This window comes from Athene noctua, chromosome 4 (assembly GCF_965140245.1).
Source record: "Athene noctua chromosome 4, bAthNoc1.hap1.1, whole genome shotgun sequence".
Classification (NCBI taxonomy): Eukaryota; Metazoa; Chordata; class Aves; order Strigiformes; family Strigidae; genus Athene; species Athene noctua.
In genome coordinates, this window is record NC_134040.1 from 36,845,723 (window position 1) to 36,869,470 (window position 23,748).

Here is a 23,748-nt window from a genome sequence, read left to right on the forward strand (position 1 = left end):
GTAATAACCACTGTGTTTGTGCCATCTAAGCTTGTACCCCGTACAATACAAACAGACATTGTAGCCTCACCAGACACAGAAATATATAATCATACCTATTGTGATGGTTTGACTCTGGCTAAATGCCAGGTATCCACCAAGTCGCTCTATCACTTCCACCCCCCACCCCACCCCCCCCCTTCCCTTTGTTTTCTCAAGAGGGGAAAGAAGATAAACTAACCCTTGTGGGTGAAACAAAAGCAGTTTTAATATAAGCAAAGCGAAGCAAAAGCCCGCGCGCGGAAGCAAAAGCAAACAGATTTATTCTCTACTTCCCATGAAGAGGCGCTGTCGGGCCTTCTCTGGAAGCAGGGCTCCAATACGCGGAGTGGTTGCCTCGGAGGACCAAGGGTGACCCCACCCCCTTCCTCCTTTCTCCCAGCTTTATACTAAGCAGACGTCATATGATATGGAATATCCCTTTGGTCGGTTTGGGTCAGCTGTCCTGGCTGTGTCCCCTCCCAAGATCTTGCCCACCCCGTCCCTCTGGGGGAAATATCAGAAAGAGCCTTGGTGCTGTGTAAGCACCGCTCAGCAGCAGCCGCGACACCAGGGTGCTGACAACACCCTGCCAGCTCCCAGCATAAACCACAGCACCGTGAGGGCTGCTATAGGGGAAAACCGATTCCAGTTCAGCCAGACCCAATACACCTATTTAGAGAATAGCTGTGTGTCTGCTGGATCTTATAAACCCTGTAGTTACTCTGCTGGATTTACGTGCCCAGGTGGTGGCGGTGGGGGTGGCTGAACCCTCCTGGTGGCAACTTGGGTAAAGTGTATTTCAGAAGGAGAAAAAACACTTCCTAGCAGTGAGGAGTGAGGACTAAAAAATAGGGAGAAACAGCCATGCGAACACTAGAGTGAGAGAAGATGGAGGGGAGGAGGGAGGTTCTCCAGGTACTTGAGCAGAGATTCCCCTGCAGCTCCTGGAGAGACCCCAGTGGAGCAGGTATTTCCCTGCTGCCTGTGGAGAGGCCGTGCTGCAACCTGCCTAAAGTGGGAGGAGGAAGGAACAGCAGAGAGAAGCTGTTATAGACTGACCATACCCCCACCCCCCCCACCCCCCCCCACCCCTGCCTTCAAACCTCCATGCTGTTTGGTGTGCAGGGAAGGTAGAGGAGTCAGGAGTGAAATTGAGCCTGGGAAAACGTAGGGAGTAGAGGTGGGGGGGGGGGGGGAAGGCTTTTTTTCTCCCTAGTCAGCACTCTTCTAATTTGCAATAAATTAAATAATTTTTCCCAGAAGATGAGTCTGTTTTGCCCATGATGGTAATTGGAAAGTGATCCCCCTGTCTTAATCTCAACTCATGAGCTGGTGCTTCTTTTCCCTTCCAGCCCTGTTGAGGATGGGGAGTGAGTGAGCAGCTGGGCGGGTGGCTGACAGCTGGCCAAGGTCAACACACCACCCTGAATTTGCATCAGGCTTTTAAGTGTTCTGTCCACTTCCAGATGTGTCAGTGTTTGAGCGGAAGATGCAAGAGATCACAACCAGGAACAACAAAGTTGTGTTAACTTTGGTAGCTTTTGATCACTGTTAGTTTCTCTGGAATAGGGCAATTAGAGCTGGGTGGCTAAATGTCTGAACCTGTCCCAAGAGCCTTCTGAAGCTGACCACTGTGTTGTTTTGTACAGAGCCTTGTGTGGATGATGGCAAAGAACTCTCTGCCTCCTTTCCTCCATGTGGTGATGTACAACAAAAAATTAGGAATGAACACAGGGGACACAAGCACAGTGAAATGAAATTAGATGTGAGAGATAGCACTCAAGGACTGCCTTCTGTTAATCTGTAAATGTCTTCTGTTTTTCAGGGTAAGAGATTCCTTTAAGACTGTATTAACTGCGTTAGTGTGTGTGCTCCCTTAGTGAGAACTAGGAAGGTAAGAGCTCTAACACCCAGGTAGGGCTGGTGAGGTGTGAAGAGGAAGGGAGAGAACAGAGGAGTAAGACAGAACTTTTAATGTAAGGTCACAGTCATCTGAAACATATTGCAGAGTATCAGGAAAAAATAAGAAGGCCTGTATATAGGAATACCCTGAAGACTGCAAGCCTTCCCTTTTGCTGTTTGTAGTATAAAAGCCACCCAACTTGGAACTTTTAGTTTCCTTCAGTAGTAGTGGCTTGGAAAGGCAGGTTGATATCACTCCCTCTTTTAGAGATGGAATAACTGAGGCATATGCTAAGGTTACCCTTGCAGACCTAGGCAAACAATCAAGATCTCTGAGTTCTGCCTTTTTTTAAGGTAGACTGATGGTCCAGCCAATGATGTGATATACTTGCTTTCAGCAAAAGCAGTCTACTGCTTAGCAAAGGCCTCTCTTATGACTTTGGATGAATGTTGGAGTATTTCTGTTCAGTGATCTTGAGATACCACTGTGGTTTTTAAATATTTGTGTGGTCTGCCTTGCTTCCAGCCTAGGTGTGGTATTTATTTAATGAAAAGGGAGACGCAATGTGGCATGTGTGAAAGCCTGCAGGTATTAAAAGAAACAAAATATTATGCTGCAGTAGTCAACCTGGGGTATCACACTATATTAATTTCAAATACCTCAGGCTCTTTGTGAGCTTCTGTGGGGACTTAAATGGAGATTATAATGGTAACTTATATAAGTTTATTCCAGCATTGCAAAATTAAAAAAAAAATCCCAACACTGAAGATAAAATTTTTAATTAAATTCTTTATCTTTGATTGAAAATTTAACTTCTGAAGAAAGATGAACATAGCATCATGAGTAACCATGGCATGATTTCATCACTACTAATTTGAACATGAAGTGCATCAGCATATAGAATTCAATCAGCTTTGTGAATTAAAAGCCTCTGATGTCTGTATTAGAAATATCCTGCGGATATAATTTACGTATCAAATCTTCCATTCTACTTTTGTTACAGCATATGGTGGTTAGCTGTGATGGTGCTTTATATTTTAGAGTGTCAGTGGCTTATTGATATTCCCAACCATTTCCCACTGCTGAGAATTACTTTTTGCTAGTGTGTGTAAAAAGAGAGAGACAACCTTTAACCTTTTGAACTTTCTTACTTTGCATATTGGCATAGGAGAAAAAACAGTGATCCTCTAGAAAAGGAGAGGCTGTCATCCTAGACACTGACCATGTGCTTTATACATGTTTTTATTTAAATCCTGCCAGTAATTTCCTTTTTACCGTGTTCAACGTGATTTTATGCTTATAACGCTCATCAATGAAAATAAGGGAAGCCATAGAGTCAGTCTTCCTGTCACTTTTACATATTTAGTAAAATAAAACAATAAAGCCTCTTAAGAAAAAAAAAAATCAATAACAAATGAAAATGCTTTAAGACCAAAGTGTTCCCCCACGCTACCCTTGAAAATGTTTGTTTTATTATTTTGTATTTTAAAAGCCTTTCCATTGAAACTGCAGCCTTTTGAAAGACAAGGGTCAACTCCAGTAACTGCCTACAGATTCTGAGTGACTAATTTTTTTTTTTTTTTTTTTTCTGACTTCACAGAAACTCAGGTTTTGGTGTAAGAGATTATGATAAAAGTTACAGTTAAGTACACTTTAAAAAATTGACGGACATCATTGAGACATTTTTAAGAGGAAATTTATTTTCACTTTAGAAACAACTGAAATATCGAAGTACTTGTAGAGAAAAGAGGCAATTGCTATTGTTAAATTGAAAAATTTGGGAAATTTAAGTTTTATTACAAAATAATGGGAACAGAAAAAGGTTATCTGAGGATGGTAGGACTAACACCAAAATACACTTCTGACTTTAGACAGCTGGGTTAGAGTAGAAAAGGCTTTCCAGTGCCACTGGGGATATCTCAGCTTCTCATTATGATGTTTCTTTGTTTTACAGCTGTCCTGTTTGAGCAGGGGGGTTGAATTCTTTATTTGAGCTGCAGAAGCCCTGTGAAACCGTAACTTTCTATACTGGCTTCTGTGAGAGAAAGGCTTGTTGAGATCACGCTTCAGTAAGAGTTGGTGAACAGAGTCCTGATCGGAAAGGCTCTGTGAACAAACGTGTTTGCTTTCCACTGCTTCCTCAGCTCTTCCCTCCAGTTGAGTCTCTGATAGTGAAATAAGGAAAAGAAGCAAGGTGGTCAAGCTGCTGGAAGGGCTGCTAAGTACCTGCTAGTGAGGTATCTCCACTTAAGAAGGTACCTGAAGCAGTACAGCCCCTGGACCACGTTAGTATTCTGTAACGTCAGTGTAAGTGATGTCTCTATTTCTGCTCACTTTGTGTGTCAAGGGATGGGAAGTCAAGGGTTTGAACACAGTTACACAGTGTGAAAGTTGGGGTTTCTAGACCACAAAACTTCCTTCAAAATATGTGTATAGCAACATTATTGGCCAAGTGCATGTGAGTTTGTATAGTCTCGAGTGCTATATCCACCTGCTATAGAGTGAACACAGAATGCTCTGCTACAGAAACTCTTCTCACAGACTTCACCAACGATGCCTTAGTGCTGGCTTGCTTTTGCAGCATTATCCAAGTGCCACTTGCGTTATCCAAGTGTCAGTGCTAACATTTAGAGATCACTTTGTGTGTTAGAATTAGTAATATTTTACTTTTCTTTTTTTTTCCCCCTCATGAGGCTAGTATATGTGACCATTGATTTATTTTCAACTGGACAGATCAAAACTGAACTAAAAGGGTAGAGAAATGAGAAAAAACATTCTGATAGCTGGTTATTTATTGCAACTGCAGACTAGTGTTTAATGGCAAATATGAAGAGCATGTTTGACATTTTTAGATTTACTCTTGTAGTAGTGTAAGTAATACAGTAGTAGTACTCTTAAGCACTCTGCTAGGTTCCAGGAAACAAATGAGATAGCTTGGGAAAAGCTGAGGACAAAGCTTTGGAAAATGTTGATTTATAGATAGATAGTGATTTCAATTAGATGTCTACAAATCTATTGTCAGGACAAAACTATGGGGTAGCTGTAAGTTACATCAGTATCCCAGTGTCTGATTTCAAAGTCTTTCTCTTTCTTTCTGTTTTTTGAGTTTATGCAAGCTATCAAAAGGTCCTACGTTGGTTCTTGTAGCTATGTAGACCTTCAGCTCAAGAAGAAGAGATAAAGATAGAACTACATATCATGGTGCTTTGAATTTAGGGCTAGCAAGTTGAATGATGCAAATAAAATCATTGTAGTTTACTGTGTGAATGTCTTCCCAGGGTTTATGCCACTGAACTTGAAACCCCACTGGGGATGTCCAGTACTAAGATCAAAATTTCTGTTCTGCTATTGCAGATTCCCAAGCAGATAGCAAATTTTCTTCATATTGTATGTTCCTAAATCTTACATGTCCTCTTATTAAAAAATTATATCATATATAACAGTATGCATTCTTAGTTTTACTTCTTGTTGAAGTCAATAGTAAATGTTCTCAAAAGTTCAGGATTTTTTTCCAAAACTAACTTACGGTAACTCTTGTCAGCAATAACAGCATAACAGAGGATATTTCTATACTTGTATTTTCTACAGTAGCTCCTTAATTGTAAAGTATAAAGTGCTTTTGGCCACCCATAAAATACTCCCAAGTTTAGGATGTTTCAATACAAACATAATTCTGCTGATATGTCCACCACTCACTTGAGGCCTTCATTACATTTGTGGGTTTGTTAAATTTTATTTTCAGAAAGACTCATTTCAGCTAAGTTCTGTCTCCCTACAGAAACTTGGAATTAAGTGTCTGAGTTTGTTAGTGTTTACTGTGTGCAGCTGATTCAAAATAATAGTCAACATAATCTGGGAGAGAAGAGCAAGGGGATTATGATCTTTATTATATAAATAAATCTGTGTGTTCCTTTATTGCAACAGACATTTTGTCCAGTGTGCGATTTGGACATTGTTTGTGTTTCTTCTAGTATGTGAACTTGTACATGAACATTACATTCATTGAAAGTGTACAGGAAATATATAACTTACAACTGTTTGTTCTGCAGAATAAAACTTTCTACATTTGAAGTGATTAATATTTTTCAGGTATTATCATATGCTTTTCAGAATTTTATTTAGCTGTCAGAGTACTCCAAAGATCTAAATATAGCAGACTGTAGTGTTTTGAAGTGATCGTTTGGAATGAATTTCCAGATCTCAAAACTGGCACCTGTTAGATCAGAATACAGTGAATTATGCCCACTCCTACTGCATTTTACTATCTTTCTGTTTCTATGCATGTTAAGGGTGATTCAGTATGCCTTTTGTGCTTGACAGTCTGATTTCCACAGCTAAGAGGTAAATATAGATAGCATGATTTCAATTGCAAAACAGAGATTTCCTCCCAAAGCAGGTGGTTTTTATCTAGCTAGTGGTAGGATGTTGCAAGGCAAGATCACTGTTCCTATTTACATTTAAAAATAAAGAGCAAAAAGGAGAACACCTTGATATATTTGTATTTAGGTTGCTAAGAGTTGGCTGACAGCCTTTTCTTAGTTAAGTTATCTTGGATATCCGAACTGTTTTTATTAAAATTGTCTGTGCTTTTAAAAGCTGAATTGTATAAGCAGGTGTTTTGCATGCCTGTAATTTTTTTTTTTTTTTTAAATTAGAATGACTGCTAGTTAATTTCAATCTTGATGCTGGTTGACTACATGCCTCTTTTTTTTGCTTTTCTTTTTTCACTCGTAGCTCTAAAATACTGTGAAATGAAACCAAACTTCTGAATCAGAGGTCAGTGACAGAAGGGAGCAGACCACTGTGCTGTTGCAGATCTTACCAGATCAGCAGAAAAGTTATGACCTCTTCTAATTACCAATGTTTTTGAAGGTTACTGGCCTCACGAATCAGATGCAGTAGAAGATCATGTGAGAGCTTACAGCTGAAACTTCTATGTATCTAAATTAATCTTTGACAAACAGTAAACCTCATCTTGTTCAGGTTCGGCCACTCAAGTAATATTTTATGTGTAAACAAGGATCTGATGAACTCTGCAGCTCCCTTGGATTTTAAATATTCTTGTCTCAGGAAATGAATACCTGGTTTTCTGACTGAGCCAGGCTAGAGTCAAGAGTTTGAATGCTTATTAGCACTTGTTAAATTGCCTGTGAAGCCAGAAAGACATTTCTCCGCTTTCTGCACTTCTTTCCAGTCCTTCCTCATGAATTCTATAGTCCAACTTGTATGTGAAATTTTATCCAGCATTCTTAGCAGCAGCTACAGCCACACATTTAGATTTCCTTAGATCCACCCCCAGACAAAAAACTTGTCCCACCTCTACTGGGATTTGTGCCAGCACAGTTTTAAGAGGCTCCCAGTCTTGAGGTTCGCATCTCGTTCCTCCCATAACAATAAAAACAGTTAATTGTAAGTGGCAGGTGCTCAGTTTATGAAGTGCAAACAGGTTTAGAATAACATGTGGGTAAGTGCCCAAGGTTAGATGCTCAAGCTAGTAGAAGGTAATTTAAAGTTCATTTTGTATTAAAACCACTTTCCTATGTTATTTGGATTTTCTAAGTAAGTATGAAAACATTTAAGTGTTGTGTTTCATCTGGTAATATGATCTATGGCTTATTTAGGTTAAAATGATTTTGATGTCCAACCAAATACTCCAGTCCTGATTAATGCCATAGCACAGGTGTTTTATAGAGTTTTGTGTTTCTAAATCAGTTGGTAACTTCTTTTAAAGGAGCATTGATTTTTCTTTTTCCCAGTTTGTTCTTCTCAGTGTGTATCACACTAAATGTCACATTGAATTTGTGACTTTCTGAAGCCATCTATACTGCAGAATTTTAAATGCCGAAGAGGTGTGTTTTCTTCCTGTGCTAATCTTAATCAAATGACTGCCCCTTGCTACCTGGATTCCTTGGGAGCTTCAGCTTTTTCTTCCCTCTCTTTTCCTTTGCTCTTAGAAAATTTGATCATTAAACAATTAGATTTCAGGCAGAACAGCAAAGGACATGTGGATAGTAATGAGGTCAGAAGCTCCCACATACAACCTGTTGAGTCTTCACAGAGGAGCTATGTCATGCTAAATTATCTGCATGTGTTGGTGAGCAAGGATGAATTAGAAGCTGAGCATAAAGTAGCGCTCTAATAGAAGAAATGATGGACATGTTCATTCTGGTGAATCCCACTATCTGTCAGAACCATGTCGTCTGCCCCTGCTAAATCAAATTCATGTTCAAGTTAGCAGCTCTGATAGCTACCTGCTAGACTGCAGAATCTGTGCTAAAAAAGGATTTCCCATTTTGGTTTGATTCTGCCACCTAGTTTAGCAATATGATAATTGCTTTTGGAACCACTCTGTGGGTAGTCTTAGTACTGCACTGAGTATGAAAGAACCGGGGTTTGATTCAAGAGGTGGTTGGGGTGCATAGTTCTGTGACCATGGAAATAAATGTGTGTGGTGGTTTTAACTGTGTGTGGCATCACTCTTTTCATGGTCCCCCTTTTGAAACAGAGTTCCTAAAACCTATGTTTGTTTTCTGAGTGTAGAGTTTCAGAGTGGAGAACCGGATCTTTACCTTGAAGCTGCATCAAAGCCAGATTGCGAATCTTGGGCTGTGGCACTGGGAGAGGCAAACTCAGAAGGGTTGCAGAATAAAATTCAGCAGCTCCGAAGGTTGATCATGGAAATCAAAGAGGAGAGATCATCAGATGAAGCACGGCAGTTTCTCCCTTCATCCCAGGTAGACAGTCTAGGAGAGCTACAGTTTACGAGTAAGTGCATATACTCATTTTATTGAATAGTGCAGTAAAAATGGCCTACTCTCTGTAGCAGTACACATATTGTCGCAAACCGGGTACATGACGCTTTTTAACTTCTTACCTGACAAAGTGCAGTTGTAGAGGAAGTAAACTGATGAATATTATCTTTAAATGTCATTACCAGATATATTCTGATTTATGCAGATAACCTTCAGGGGAACAAATGTGTGATTACTGTGTTTCTGACTTGTCAGAAAAAAACTAATAAATAATAAAAAATTATAAATAAAAATTAATAAATAAATAATAAAAATTTAATAAATAATAAATAATTTAAATAATAAATTAATAATAAAAAACTAATAACTAAAAACTAAAACTAATCTGTTTTCTTCATAAGATTTAGATATTGTTTAGTTAGAAATATTATTTTCTCCTTTTGTGTCCTATATGAACATATGTTCTACTGTTTAAAATATAGTCTGATAACGTTGATAAATGTATAAAGCTTTGGTGATACTTAAATTAGTATCACAAATTTGTTCTTTGTGATATAAAAGCACTCTGAGGATTTGAAAGTACGTAGCCATATGTTGAATCATGTTTTGTGCACTGGAGTCTGGGCACTTTATTTCAGTGGCCCAGTTACTTAATCGAGACTGTATCCAGCATTTTCATAAAGGTGTTCTAGACCAATATGCTGACTCTGCTAGTGACAGAATTCATCTTGGAAATTTGTTATAACTCCATTAAAAAAAAAATAATTTAAAAAATGATCTTATTTATTACTTCTTACTGACCAAGTCCTTTCTAAGCTCTGCAGCTGTAATTTTTCTCGCACAGACTTGAATGATTAGCTGTAATAATGAGAACAGTGTGAAACTAGACAGACCTATTCAACAATGTCAAGTTTTTACAGAGCAAGAACAGCTATAAGTTTCAGTGTTTTATTTTTTTGTGTGTGCTTTTTTTTTATTACTTTTAACAAAAATCTTGCATTACAGTTCATAAACCACCTTGATCCTTCCCATCTGACCAGTTTCTTCAAAACTGGCAAATATTTAATAATGCTCACTGGAGACAATACATAAATGTCAACAAGAGAGTTTAATTGCTACAAGGTTCATTGATACTGTAGCTGTGATTCAATTACTTCCTGCAGAGGGTGAACAACTCAGTGTTATTTAACTATCCTTCCTACCTTTCTCTCATTGCAGTTCTCTGGTTCACTCCTTTATCCTAGCTCAATAAGAAAATATTGTCCTTTTCAGTAGAATATGTACTGGAACATAATTTCACAATGGAGGGAATTAAAATGTTCTGTTGTCCTTAGCACATGAATTCCTTTTCTCATGTACTATTTTCCAACAAAAAGAAGTTGGTTTTATTGCTTTATGATTTCTATGTAGGTCAATAACATAGTAGTGATATGTTTTACTATATTAACCTGATTGACACACTTTCACAGAACATGGTTTTTGTTTCCATTTTCAATGTGATGACATACCTACTTAAAAATAAGTGGTTAGATGTAATATTTTTCAAACAGATATATAGTTAGTAGTTGTGATCGAAAAGTACCCATCTACGAAAGATTAGGATTTTTTTTTCCTTAATTTCCTTTCCCAGTGTCAGAAAGTTTCTATTAAAAAGAAAGGAGTTGTCTTCAACAGTAGGTTTTTTTTTTTCAGGCAAGTGTTTCATGCAAAGGACTCTTTCACTCTAAGTTCGTAACATAAAATGCTACTCCAGTGGCAACTGCAGATAGCTAGAGGTATGGATTAGGCATGTGGAATTTTTACTAGGTGTTAAAAAGCTAGACATTAAAATAAAAATTAATTGCTAATATTTATTTTTATTTTTTTTTAACCTTAAAAGGTATTCAGAGAATTGCAAATGAGCCAAAGCTGGAGTTCAGTCTTGGTAAGATACCATTTTGACTTACTGGAATTGCAATGGCCTTGTGTGCATGTGGAGTGTGTATGTATAGTGTTATACAACGTAACATGTTACCTGTTTTAAAAAGGCAGATCAAGGCTGGTTCCTTTACGTAGTTTATGTGCCTGTGCATGTCTTTGAAATGCTGACTTTAACATTCCAGCCAATTAAGAATCTAAAGATCTATTGAGTTCTCTAATGCTATGGTGCTCGACCAAGCTGAAAATCTGCCCAATAGCATTGTGAATGTTGTTTATAAAATGTTACTTATTCAGAGAGAAGCAGTGTCCCTCTAGAACAAACTCTTATTTAAAAGCATTGATTACTATTTTGTAGAGGAGTCAATAGAAGCATTTACCTGATTTTCCCCTTTTTATACTTAGTATAATTAATTAGTATGAGAACTATATATTAGTATAATGTGCAAACTTTGTTTCAGGAGGTGTTCAGCTCAAGCCTCCCTTGTTATTCAGAGGTATACAGCATGATTAAGATTGCTCCGTAAGTCAAGCAAGCTAATTGAATGATCATTATTTGTAACACAAGATAAAGGTGCACAATATTTGCAGCCCAAGCGGTGCTGTTTAGAAAGGCTGAAGGCTATATGCTGCATGCATTCTGAAATGACTGAAACTTGTCCAATTTATGATTTTTGCATTCATATAACCTGCTAATATACGTCGCATGTTGTACAGCTGTACGCTGAGAAACTTTTACTCAGTGCTATTCAGTATCTGTTACATTTACTCTGATAGAAACACTTTAAATCATCTGTTGCACACATAGGGAAATAGAGACATTTGTAAGCGGGGTGTTATACAAAAAACAAACTGCACTATTCGGAGAATTTTAAATTATAATATCTACAAACAAATCTCCATCTGAAACCCTACAGCACAGCAAGCAAGATGGCATCAGTGACATGCCTGGAGGTTCTTGCCCCACTTGTTCTGTCATGAGTGGCCTGTTTTCTGACCCTGTCCTTTGAACTGGGTTACACTTGGCTTGTGTGCTGCTGTAACTATGCTGATTTAATAGCTGATACCACAAAGCTGGATGTGGTTCTGTCTGATACAATCTTTTTTAGTTTCCCTTAATTATATCTGGGTAGCTTTACCTATATGCCTTTTAAAAACTAGACAGTTATAGCATTACAAAAACTTTGTCAAGTATTTTTTTTCCATGGGGACTATTTCTGCTAATATTGTTAAGTGTTGCCATGGAAGAAAGGCCTAGCTCTTTGTTGAGGAATTGCCATTCTATAATAATTATTAAGAACAATTTTAACTTTTCTGTGCCTTCCTATATGCATTTTATAGGTGATGTGACTGTTGTATTTAGGCATAGCTAGTAATTGTTATGCTCCAGTGATAACAAACTCCCAGAATGACCCTGGTGTGGTGTAGGATCGGGGAAAAGTGCTACAGGTGGTGACTACAAATTAGATGAGTTGTACTTCAGGAGAAGTTGTTTTCAGTGATAAATGTGCCCCAGCAGGCAGAAGTGTAAAAACAACGTAAAGCCATTTTCAGACTTGTCCGGGCTCATGCTGGATGGATGTCTGTTCACTCATGGTGTCAGTATTTGTATTTTGTGTTTGGTTGTTTCTAGTGGGAATTTACGTTTTGTGGTTTGTTCTGCAGCGTTATTGATTGAGTCCTTGCAGTGCTGTGAGTGATCTTATACATTGACTTCTGCTGCTGCTCAAGTAACAAATAAGAGTAACAGCATAAACCTTTTGGTTTTGAGTGGTATTTCTGGCCAGTGTCTTAAGTCAGGGGTATCTGGCAGCGTAGGCAGCTATGTAAAGCTGATTCTTAGTGTCTTGATCATAAATAATACTAAATGTTTAAGCATAACACATTTACATTAGGGTTATCCACCTTCAGTGACTGAGTGATCCACGGAAGACTTCAATTTTATCATCAGTTATCCTTGTTACTGGAATGCCAACATACACATGCTTCCTAGCTCCAGCCATGCCGCTCACCACCACTGTCATACTCATAGGTGTACAAACGTACATGCATGTGGCAGATGCCTCTTGCTGATAAGCAAGACAGGGACAATTTATCCAGGAAGGAAGCATGTGCTGTTTGGTCCAACCAGTCAGTTGAGATACCTCTCACAAGGGCAGCTGCTCAGGATGCTGTCTGTGCTGCTCCCCTGGTTACTGGCAGGGCTAGAAGGGACTTGCACTATGACAGGCTGCTCTGTGCATCCGGGAAACATGCTGAGCCTGATAGCTGCCCCTGGGCTGCTGGCAGGCCAGGGTTGCCAGTTGGCTGATCGCATGTTTTGAGGGCTTGGTTCCTCTCAAATTAAAGACTTAGCAATTAGCTTTAGCTAATCAAGGACTTAAATGAGTTCTCTGAGAGATAAACCAAAGCATGGCAAGCAGGGATGAGAGAGATTTACTGCAAGGAAACACACTGGTGCAATGTGTGCCTAACTTAGGTAACCAAATCTTAGGACTCTGTAGAGATGTTTCAACTTGATTAGTCTGGTCTTTAGCATTTAGAATTTGGAAAGCAAATCTAACAGTTAATAACGTATAAAGCTGGTGTCTAGCTCTGAAAGAATGGCTTATATCTAATTTTTTTCATAAACGTTATATAAACAATAGTATATTAGTTAAATAGTGCTTATATATATGCAATAGACATTTGCTTATATTGGTAGGTATATACATGTTTTTAACTATATTAAAAAATAATTGTCAGATATCTCATAATTATTTATTGTAACTCTTCTGTCACTAGTTAATCAATAAATAAAACTGAGAAATGGAACTCTCCAGTAACTAAAACAGAATATATCTTTTTAGTAACATCTGGATGCTGCCTAATATATGTTTTATTTAGGGATAGTATATCTAAGTACTGATCTTCAACATTTGAAGTTCTGATAACTAAATTTTGAAATAACTTTTTTTAAAAGTCTTGCTTGGGGCTTGTAATCTGTTGTGGTAGCTAACTTGCTGCATTCTGTATCCATTACACTCTGGGAAGTGTTCTCTTTATAGAGTAGCCAAAATATTGCCTTCTTTTTAGTTTAATTTTCTGTAAAATTTGTGGGGTTTTTTTGGTTGGTGGTTGGTTTTGGGGTTTTTTTTGAGGTTAAAGCAAACAATAAAACTTTTCTTGAATTATAGGTTTTCACTGCAATACACTCAACATCTCTTGGAGTGTACCCGACCTTGTAAGATTCCTTATTTTGGAGTCAGAGTTTCCTTTAGAGTAAGATTTTTGATTTTTATATTCTTGAGGACTCTTTGGAAGTATGGCTGGGTTTTGAACCTTGTAACTGTTGGGAAGCTTTACTTTTCAAACTTGATCTTGTTGTTCGGCTTTTCAAGTCATTCTGTTCTGCATGCTGTTTTATGAAGCACTAGAAGGTAGCACATCAGTATGTGCAGAGTGCTGAGTAGAGAGGAGGAACAGAGAAAAGGGAATAAAAACAGATCCTGGGTCTAAATAACAAACTAATCTAGCAAACAGTGAAGCTGATAAGAATCTTTCCTAGGACTTTGAAGTGCACCGGGTTAGTTCTTTAATAGAGGTTTATTTTGGAGTTACCATTCTTGGTTGCTTCTTTAAAATATCCCAGTCCTTGAGTCCTAGATCTAAATAAATATGGTGCAGGTTCCTGACTTCACAATGATTTCGGTGTAAGTGTTTGTGATGTGTAAACTTAGCTGATGTATGGGAAATAAATTATATACTGTGCGTATTGGTGAACACTGTTGTGAAGTTTTAAAGAGCTTGCACCTCTAAAGATATTTACATTTACTTGATGATGGCCTGACAAAGCAGCACAAGAAAACTCAATAATGAGGAAAATGAGGGATTAGGGCAGAAGGCGCAGTTCGTAGTCAAACTGCTCAAACACAACAGAGTAATGAACCTGACGTTGTTATGGAGAAATACATTCGAAAAAGTGGTCTAAAAGGAAAGTTGTTTGCTCTCTCAGTGCCCAGTAGAATTAATTTTGACGCATTCTAGCGTGTTTGAATTTGTCTAAATGATTAGACTTGTGAAGAGGGAGCAAAGGATATTTCAACTGTGGGTGTAGTATAATAAGCTAAATAACTGAATAGGAAGGAATGTCTCCGCACATGTTGTAGGCATAGTCAGGTACTAATTTTAATGAAAGCACCTGTCTGGCATCTTCATAAGCTTTCCATTTCTTGGGAAGTATTTTAGGACACTGAAGTTTGGACTGTCTTATCGTTGCATAACCTCTAGGTAATTTTCAAGTTATGTCCTTTTACAAAATCTCATTAAATAGCACACAAGTCATAGAAAACTTTAGCAAGTAGTTGAAAGAATTAAAATTTAAAATTTTTAAGGTATTTTTTTCATTTACAAAACAGTGTGTTGATACTAGAGATGTCTGCCTGTGAATGCAGAATATTTTATTCTTCACAGTCTTATTTTTCCTAGAGTAATAGTGTGATGGCATCCCTTGGAAAAGGTTTTGAAGCTGATTTAACTCTACATACTGAGCCTAAATGGTACATCGATGCTGCTCAAAGCCCATGACTAAATGATTTTTCCAATTCTGAAATATAATCAGGAGCTTTTTCAGCACCAGCTGTTCCTAGAAGAGTGATAAGGAGAAATACTATATTTATCCATACCACAAACTTGGAGTCAGAGTCCTGATCCTAGCAGAATTTTCCCATTTAACTCACTTATCCTTCTGCTTCATCACATTACAGGTTGGTGAATAACTGATACTTTGTTGAGTCAGCCAGATTAAAAAACAAACAAACAAACAAACAAAAAACCCACAACAAAAAAGCTATCATCACACTTTTGTGTAAATTTAAAAATTTCTCTATGAATCAAAGTGAAAGTGTCACTTCATGCTGAAGGGTGTTTATCTCTCAAAAAAAGTTGTTGACCATGTTAGGAACAATATTAGGAAAAATATAAAAAGGAAGATTGAGTTTGTGCTTTTCAAAATTTTATTTTTAAATTTCACCCTTTTTTTGTTGAAACAGTTTGTCAAATTTTACATTAATTTGTTCTGATCCCACAGAAATTGAATATTCCGCCAAACTAGCTAGTCAGGTATTTTGCCTTGTTTTATTGATTTATATTTGACGCTGTTTCTTCCCAACCACAACAAAAATTAGATAAAAGACAAGTTAAATTGGACAGATTAAAATAATTAAGTAGAAAAGGTATCGTGATAGGGAAGAATGGTCTTTTTTCCTCTGGGAACTCTTTATTGGTCTTCTGCCTGTTTTGAGACTTTTGCACTGCATCATAAGATGCTGTAAATGCATTTTATTCTTAGTAACTGTGTGTTGCTAGGATGAACTTTTTTTGACAGAAAGGATCCTTCCAAAGAGGTAGCAATTTCAAGCCCGGTGTAATAGACTGTGTTGGCATGTTTTGAGTGGGTTTGATTTAGGACTTGTCACATTTTTGAACTAACTTCTAGAGGAGTTTCCTTTTTCCTTTCACCTTATGCAGGTGAACTTGAGCCATGGTTTAGTCTCTTTCAGGCAACAAGTGAAACTACTTCCCAAAAGTGTCCTAAGGTAGTGAATGCCCATCACCTTTCATGTCATACTGTTATCTGTCTTTTGGCAGTTTGGTGGTGGAACAGGGTCCCACATATGGAGCAACTGATGAATGGGAACCTAGAGTTGAGTGAGGTTGAACGGTGACCCCTGAGGAGAGTGAGCTCTCCTCACTGTGCTTCTGCATTCTGTGGTGATCATAGTAAGCTGTCATTATATGCAGACATTACATGAACAATGCTGAAGTGATTTGAGGATGGATTTGCCAAGACTCCACATTCTTCCTTATCCACCTCTCCTCCCACGGTATTTTATCTTTCGAGAAGGTTTTGGGGGTTCTGTCATAGCCCTTGCCAAACTGAAAGTAACTTGTTTTTATAGACAGCTTTCTGAAGCTCTGCTTCTCCATCATTGTACATCCCTTTAAAAGTAAAGCATCACTCCTGAATTTTCCATGCTACATATCCTGTCAGAGAAAAGGACTGTCTTTTTCAGTGGTATGGCCGAAACAGTCTGGATATTACTGTTATGACTTGGTAATTTTAGTCTATTTTGAAGTAGTAAAATAGTTGTTATGCCACTACTGAAGTAATTAAAAATACAAAGGGAATGTATTGGTATGTTTTACCTCTAAAATCTTAGCTTCTCTTAGTCTTGCATGACTTCTGTTATGAGTATATTCAGCATGCGTTTTGTAGAAGGTTGTCTCATTCCATTTGATAGTGTCAGCCTGCATTCTCTATTTGTCTTTTCAAATTAATTCATTATATTCTGCCTCACTTTATACAGAATGTATTACACCATCATGGTTTGCTAACGTACAGTGTTCACTATATAAAAGCCTCTTTTAAGAATGTGTTACACACGCAGGGAAAAAATTTTGGAAAAAAAAAAAAAAAAACAACACAAAATGGGGGGAGAAACACCAAAAAGCTCAAAACCAGAGTCCTTTCAAAAAAACTCATATCCTTGTTAGTTTTTTCCAGGTATGTTGGGTTTGAGTTCTAGAGAATTAGGCCAGATTTTTAAATCTGTGTCTGTAGGCACTACTGTGATTTTAGAAATCTATCCTTCAATCCCTTAGGGCAGGAATTGTCTTTATTTGCATTGCAGCTAGAGAAGTAGCATGCTGTCACGAACCTTAAATATTAATCTGTACTAATTGTATCGCTGAATATGCAGAGACTCAAAAATCCCCAGTAATGAAACTTTGGGAGATGTTCAGTTAGTGTTCTGCCTGCTTCTAGCACATTGAGAGAATCTGAAAAATTCTCTCTATAATATAATATACTTTACAGATAAAATATATTTATTTGTAGAATATCTATATATCCATATATAGAGTAATACAGGTATCTGTTTGTCCTGGTTTAACTCCAGCTGGCAGCTAAGCCCCACACAGCTGCTCACTCACTCACTCCCCCCCCCCCCCCCCAGTGGGACAGGGGAAGAGAATCAGAAGGGTAAAAGGGAGAAAACTTGTGGGTTGAGATAAAGGCAGTTTAACAGGGAAAGCAAAAGCCGTGCAGGGAAGTAAAGCAAAACAAGGAATTCATGCTCCACTTCCCACGGGCAGGCAGGTGCTCCGCCATCCCCAGGACTGCAGGGCTCCCTCACACATAACAGTAACTTGGGAAGACAAATGCCATCACCCCAAACATCTCCCCTTCCTTCTTCTTCCACAGCTTTGTATGCTGAGCATGATGCCATCTGGGATGGAATATCCCATTGATCAGTTGGGGTCAGCTGTCCCAACTGCATCCCCTTCCCAAATCCTGTGCCCCTGCCCTGGCTACTCACTGATGTGGTGGGGTGAGAGGCAGAAAAGGCCTTGACTCTGTGTAAGCTTTGCTCAGCAGTAACTAAAACACCCCTGTGTTATCAATAGTTTCTCATCCTAAATCCAAAACAAAGCGCTATACCAGCTACTAGGAGGAAAATTAGCTCTATCCCAGCCAAAACCAGGGCGCTGCTCTATGTATGTATTTCATATATATGAAAATGTGTTTCATTGCTGACAACCCATTATATCTAGTATAGCATTATTCATTTTTAACTGTGAGTTATCTACTTAGTTTCTGTGTCAGTAAGAAGTAATTCGTGATAGAAGTAGTCACAGAAATATTTTCAACTTGTTGACATCCATTGCTACTTAATGATATTCATTAAGCAGCTTTGACTTGTGTAAATTCAATTTCTGTGTAGGTTATGGAGATAAAAATTCTATATTACACCATGCTATGTAGCAGTTAGTCACCACAGTGAGCTCATTAAATGCAGGGATGCTTGTTTGCTCTGAAGTGGGCCAGAGCATATGATGAACCAGCATGAGGGAGTAAGTCATTACTGATTGAGCATATTCCAGTATGATGGAGTTACAGTAATCCATTGATGTACTGATGTGAGTATTAAGTAACATGAGTATGTTTTGGGATATCAATATTAGTAAACCCAGGTGCAAGCTGGGTTTCAAGCAGTTTTCTTCCATTCTGTTCTATGAGATTTCAGTATCTTCTCTTTCTGGACACTTTTGCTTTTAAGAAAAAAAAATTGTATTTGAACTGCCGTGAGAAAATGAATGACAGCCTTTTAAATACAAATGTGTGTAAATCAAGGCTGTGACTAAGGGAAACTTTTAAATCTAATAGAATAAAGATTCTCACAGCGACTCTCACATGTTTTGATGTAAACACTTATCTAGAGATAAATTTTGAATAGCTATGGCTAATCTGTTTAGAGAGGAGTTTGTAGATACCTGAATTTGAAAAGCTATTTAACAGTTGAAAGGATTTTTGGAATTTAACCATTCTGAGAAACAGGGTCTTATCATCTTAGTTCTGGAGTGATGCAGCAGATAATAGGATTAAATTCTGTCAGAAATGTACAAACTCTGAAATCCTGTCAGAGCTGGCAAACTGCTGCATTTACAAGGCCAGTGGAAAAGGAGGGTAAGATTAGGAAGGACCTTTCTTTTTCAAATCTTAAAGAAATAAAATTGTTAGGCTTCTTAGTAAAATAAGTTTATTCTTGATATTGAAAATTGTACTTTTGTGTCCATTTCACATTTTTTCTCCTAGACTTCATATATATGTTGTCTCATATTTGCAAAATTCCTTCTATCCAAAATTTCAAAGGTACAAGATTGTGTCTGTGCTGAAAACTGGGATGTTTTCTGTGAGTTTGGGTTTTAGATACTGGAACCAGATTAATGACAACAGCTCAGCCTTAGCATGTTCATCTACCTCATTCCTTGCCGGTAAGAGCATTCAGGCTGCTTTGACTGAACTAATTCTAGTTTCTGAGGTAAAATACTTAAAGCAATCAGAAACCTTTATGATAACTTGTAAGGCTTATTGAAAGTTACTTAGGAAAAGTGTTCCAGAGTTACTTAAAAATTTATAGATGCAGGTAGAGAGTTAATGCAATTCTGTCAAAATTGGGCTATTTCATTAATTTTTCTCACATAGATACGGAAAAAACCCACCCAAACTCAGTAGGTACATTAATTTGTCCTTTAGTATTTTTACAAGCATAATGCTTGGCTTCTGAAGTATTGGGTGTTTTGGTGAATGTGAGAGAAACTTTAAAATTATTCTGATGAAATGGAAGACTTCTGTTTCCAGGGTATTTATAAGTTAGTTCATAGGAACGTAGGATTAAAAATCATTAAGTTAGAGAGGAGTTATTTTTAGCACATGCTGCTTCTCTTTTTTCCTCATTATTTTTCTCTTCCTGCTTTTCCCCAAAAATACACCTCCTACTGTATATACTTTCTCCTATTTGTCTTTCCAACATACGTACATTTAGCACTTAAATTTTTGAGCCTCATTCTCTCAAATGAGTCTCTTCAGATTCCCTAGGATGCCTCCCATGGAGGTCTCTTAGATCTCGTACTATGAAACTTGATTTGGGGGGGGTGGGGTGGGTGTGTTTTTGTGTATGCAGGTGTGTAGCCTACTAAACCTTTAGTCTTTCAGGTGCCAGAGCAGTGGAATAGAGTGAGTGCCAGAGGTAGGTGTGAGCTCAGTGGCTGAGCTGGGAAGAGAAGAACAATGGCTTATCTAGCAGTTCTCTGTGATGTGGAAGGAGTTTTTATGAGCAGCATCTTCCCAGATGAGACTGGCACTGAGCCCAGTCTTCCATTGCGTGACCAACATGCCCACAGGTGCAGCTCTTATATGATCTTGATGGCTTTGTGCTTACCTGATACATAATAAGTCCATGACTTATTCCTCTGTGGAGCCAGGAGACTGGTCTGAATGAAGAGGACTATTTAGATTCTTACTGAGAGTAATTTCTATTGCAGACATTTATACACAGAGAGCAACAAGCCAAATAAGGATGAGTTATTCTTTTGTTCTTGTAGAAAGCTCTGTAAGACTTCCTTACCTGCAACAGAGATTTGGATGGCAGTCCTGGCACTGCTGCATTCTTCCTACCTTTCCCTACCACCCAGGAAGCTGACATTTTAACTATTCAGGATGTAATTGATTTTTTTTTTTTTTTAAAATTTAAAATTCCTTACTCATGCTGTTGTCAGGGAGGCTTAGAGGGCACACAGTGTCTGCAGAATGTTTTCAGCAATAGAGATGTTAGTCTTCTCCACAGCTTCATTACGAAGAATAAACTACATTTTCATAAATCCTTTAAAACTATACTGTTTCTCCTGGTAGAGGTCCTTTTTTCATCAAACTGCATTGTCTGGTAGCATTAAAAATTTTAAACATTATTTCTACCTGAAATTGTGTATACCGCTAAGTTTGCTTAAGAGCTATTTTTAGTATTCCTGCTTTTGTGCTTCAGTGGCTGAAATTTTTTTTTTTTTTTCTGCTGCTGTTCAGTGCCCATTACAGTCTTGGGATTTCTTCTAGGCAGGTACAAGAAATAGCTTGTTGTTTTGAATTATTGTACAGAGTCAGCTGGGATGCCAAAAGTAACATTTATGATTAAAGGAGTGGAAATTATTAAGGAATTGGAGCATCCTTCATATGAGGAGAGGCTGAGAGAGCTCAGACTGCTTAGCCTGGAGAAGCGAAGGCTTGTAGGGGATCTTACCCATGTGTCTAAATACCTGGTGGGAGAGAATGAAGGTGAGGGAGCCAGACTCTTCACAGTTATGCCCAGTGAAAGACCAAGAGAATCTGGACTTAAGTTAAACACACACAGTCAGAACACAACCACTCCCACACAGACTTTTCTACTGTGAGGGTGGTCAAACATTGGCACAGATGACCTGGGAAGGTTGTGAAGTCTCCATCCTTGAAGATGGTTGAAACCCAACTGGATGCAGTCCTGGACAACCTGCTGTAGCTGACCCTGACTGGGCAGGCGGTTGGACTCAATAAGCTCAAGACTGATTCTGTGATTTATGTGGCAGGGATTTGTCATGAAATTTTCCAGTAGGATTTTTGAAGCTTCTTAAAGCTTGCTGTTAGTGATTGGTTTGCAATGGACTCTTGTCACATTCTGTACCATATGTGGATAGTAAGGTATCTGTTGCCTTGAACTAGAAATTCTTCAGGTTCTCTAAATAATTCCTCATAATTATATTGGAATTAAACTGTTTAAAATTGTTGCCAACTATGTGGACTTGAGCAGTTTCAGGGAACTTCCACTCTTGCATTGTTATTAAATCCTTTATGGTGTGTTTAGTGTGCCTCACATAAGGATATAACAGCAACCTGAATTGCCTTGCTTTTTGGGCAAAGAACAAGTTCGGACTGGAGAGAGTCGAGCAAACGTGGAATTAAAGTTTTGTGAATGCTCTTGGCCTGGGATAATATTGGTGCTCGTTTCTATGGGTTTTTTGTGCACATTTGAATGCAAACTTTTGTGTTTTTTCTCTATATTCTCACAGGGAATACTTACTAGTGGGAATCCTTGTAAAATGTAAGCCTAAAGTAGAATGTTTACTGAATATGTATTTGCAGCAGTGGCATTGGCCAGGAATAAAATTAAAATGTACACTCTTAGTTGAAACTCTTCCCCCTTTCTCCACACATAAAAGAATTTAGGTCAAAGACAAAACAAGCTGAGGATGACTAGTGACTAGTACCCATTTTCCAGAGAGGTGGACCTGAGTTCTGGAGCAACCGTGGACAGTGACCCAAATTCAGTGACAGGTGAATGTGAAATTATATATATAAAATATAGTAATTACCTTTCAGGTTACCTTTTGTCCCTTCTAAAGCTGCTGCCAGTAATTATTCCTGTTTATAAATCAAGGTGGGCCCGCTTCAAGAAGAAGACTTGAGTGCCTGCTTGTATGCACTCTCTTGTGTCATAACTGGCAACTTTTTGTGGTTTGTAGCTGCTGTGTTAGAGGTGGGCAGGATGATAAACCTGTGGATCTGCCCCGTATCTGACCTCTTTCTGGTCCAGTGCTCTACTGAATTAAAAGGAGCACTGGCACCATTTCTCCTTCAGCCATTCCGCTGGGTCTGTTGTGAAGGAAATCAGCAGTGATGTTTTTGCAGAGTGTGGACTACCAGCTGTGTCCTGCCACTGCCTGCCAGCCTGAGACTGTCAAGATAGGTGTGTGGTTTGCAAATCTGGATGGGACAGAGATGGCTGGGAGCTGCTCAGCATTGTCATGGCTGAGGCGATCAGACGGTGCCCAGAAGCCAGCCTGTAGGCATGCAGGGACCTCTTACAGTTGAAAGCTTCTATACCTGGAGATTTTAAATACCTCCAAAGCTAGATAGTAGGTGTGTGGAGACTTAGAGTTGTTTAAAACCCGCTTGTGGCCATCTCTGTCTTTTTTTGTGAGTACACTTGAGTTTTTAAAGTCACTTTTTGCAGTTGGTCTTTTCTAACCTTTAGCCCAGTGTGTAAGACGCTTCAGGAATTGTCTGGAGAATTCCTCAAATTTTTTCCTCATGTGTCTTTCTCCTTGAAGATAAAGTCATCTTATAATTCCAAAAGAGTATAGATCATTTGGGATACAAAAAGCAAGTTATTTACAGTTTACAGTATTCATGTAGTTCATGCTTCTTGCACAGAATAGTTATGACTAAACAGACGTGAAACAATTCTGTTTTCTTAAGCCAATTATATATTAACTGAAACATTTTTAAGTAATTCAAAGCATTATAGCTCTTAACTTTTTTGACTCTAATGGTACTGCACTGCGTTAACATTTGTCTTTCAAATGGTAGTTATTAAATACATCTCTAAATACGCCTATAGAAATATCTGTAGTAATACTTTCATGTTATAAAACGTTTCCCAGTGGACTTTTTCTTTTATCCTCTTAAGTGAAACAGAAGTTCCATAAAAAGAAAAACATTTAATTAATAGAGGACTGAAGTCATCCTCCCCTTTTGAACACATTACTTATAGATGTACTTATTTTTGGAAGTTTTGAAATGCATGTCCTGCAGTGAGATTTGACTTGAAAATGAGATTCCCCTTCAGGCCCTGAAAAAAATGGAATTTTCCTGAATGTAGCACCACAAAATTCCACACAATACTGGATGCAGCATGACAAGCAGACCTACCTGAGGTGCTTGGAAGGGCTTTGCTGAAAACAAACAAAATGCTTAAGAATGCTTTTCTTCATTGTTTTACCCCTACTTTGTGTGGATAATAAAGTTTC

At 38.1% G+C, this 23,748-nt stretch overlaps 1 protein-coding gene across 5 annotated transcripts in view; it reads left to right on the forward strand.

Moving 5' to 3' along the window:
• The window catches only part of INPP4B (inositol polyphosphate-4-phosphatase type II B), a 330,214-nt gene that overhangs the window by 121,737 nt on the left and 184,729 nt on the right, over positions 1 to 23,748 (forward strand). For all 5 annotated transcript variants that reach the window (XM_074905028.1, XM_074905029.1, XM_074905027.1 and 2 more), the window contains exons 5-6: positions 8,465 to 8,689; positions 10,556 to 10,600. In XM_074905028.1, the coding sequence (XP_074761129.1) occupies positions 8,465 to 8,689; positions 10,556 to 10,600 (270 nt within the window). The remainder of the gene's footprint in view (positions 1 to 8,464; positions 8,690 to 10,555; positions 10,601 to 23,748) is intronic.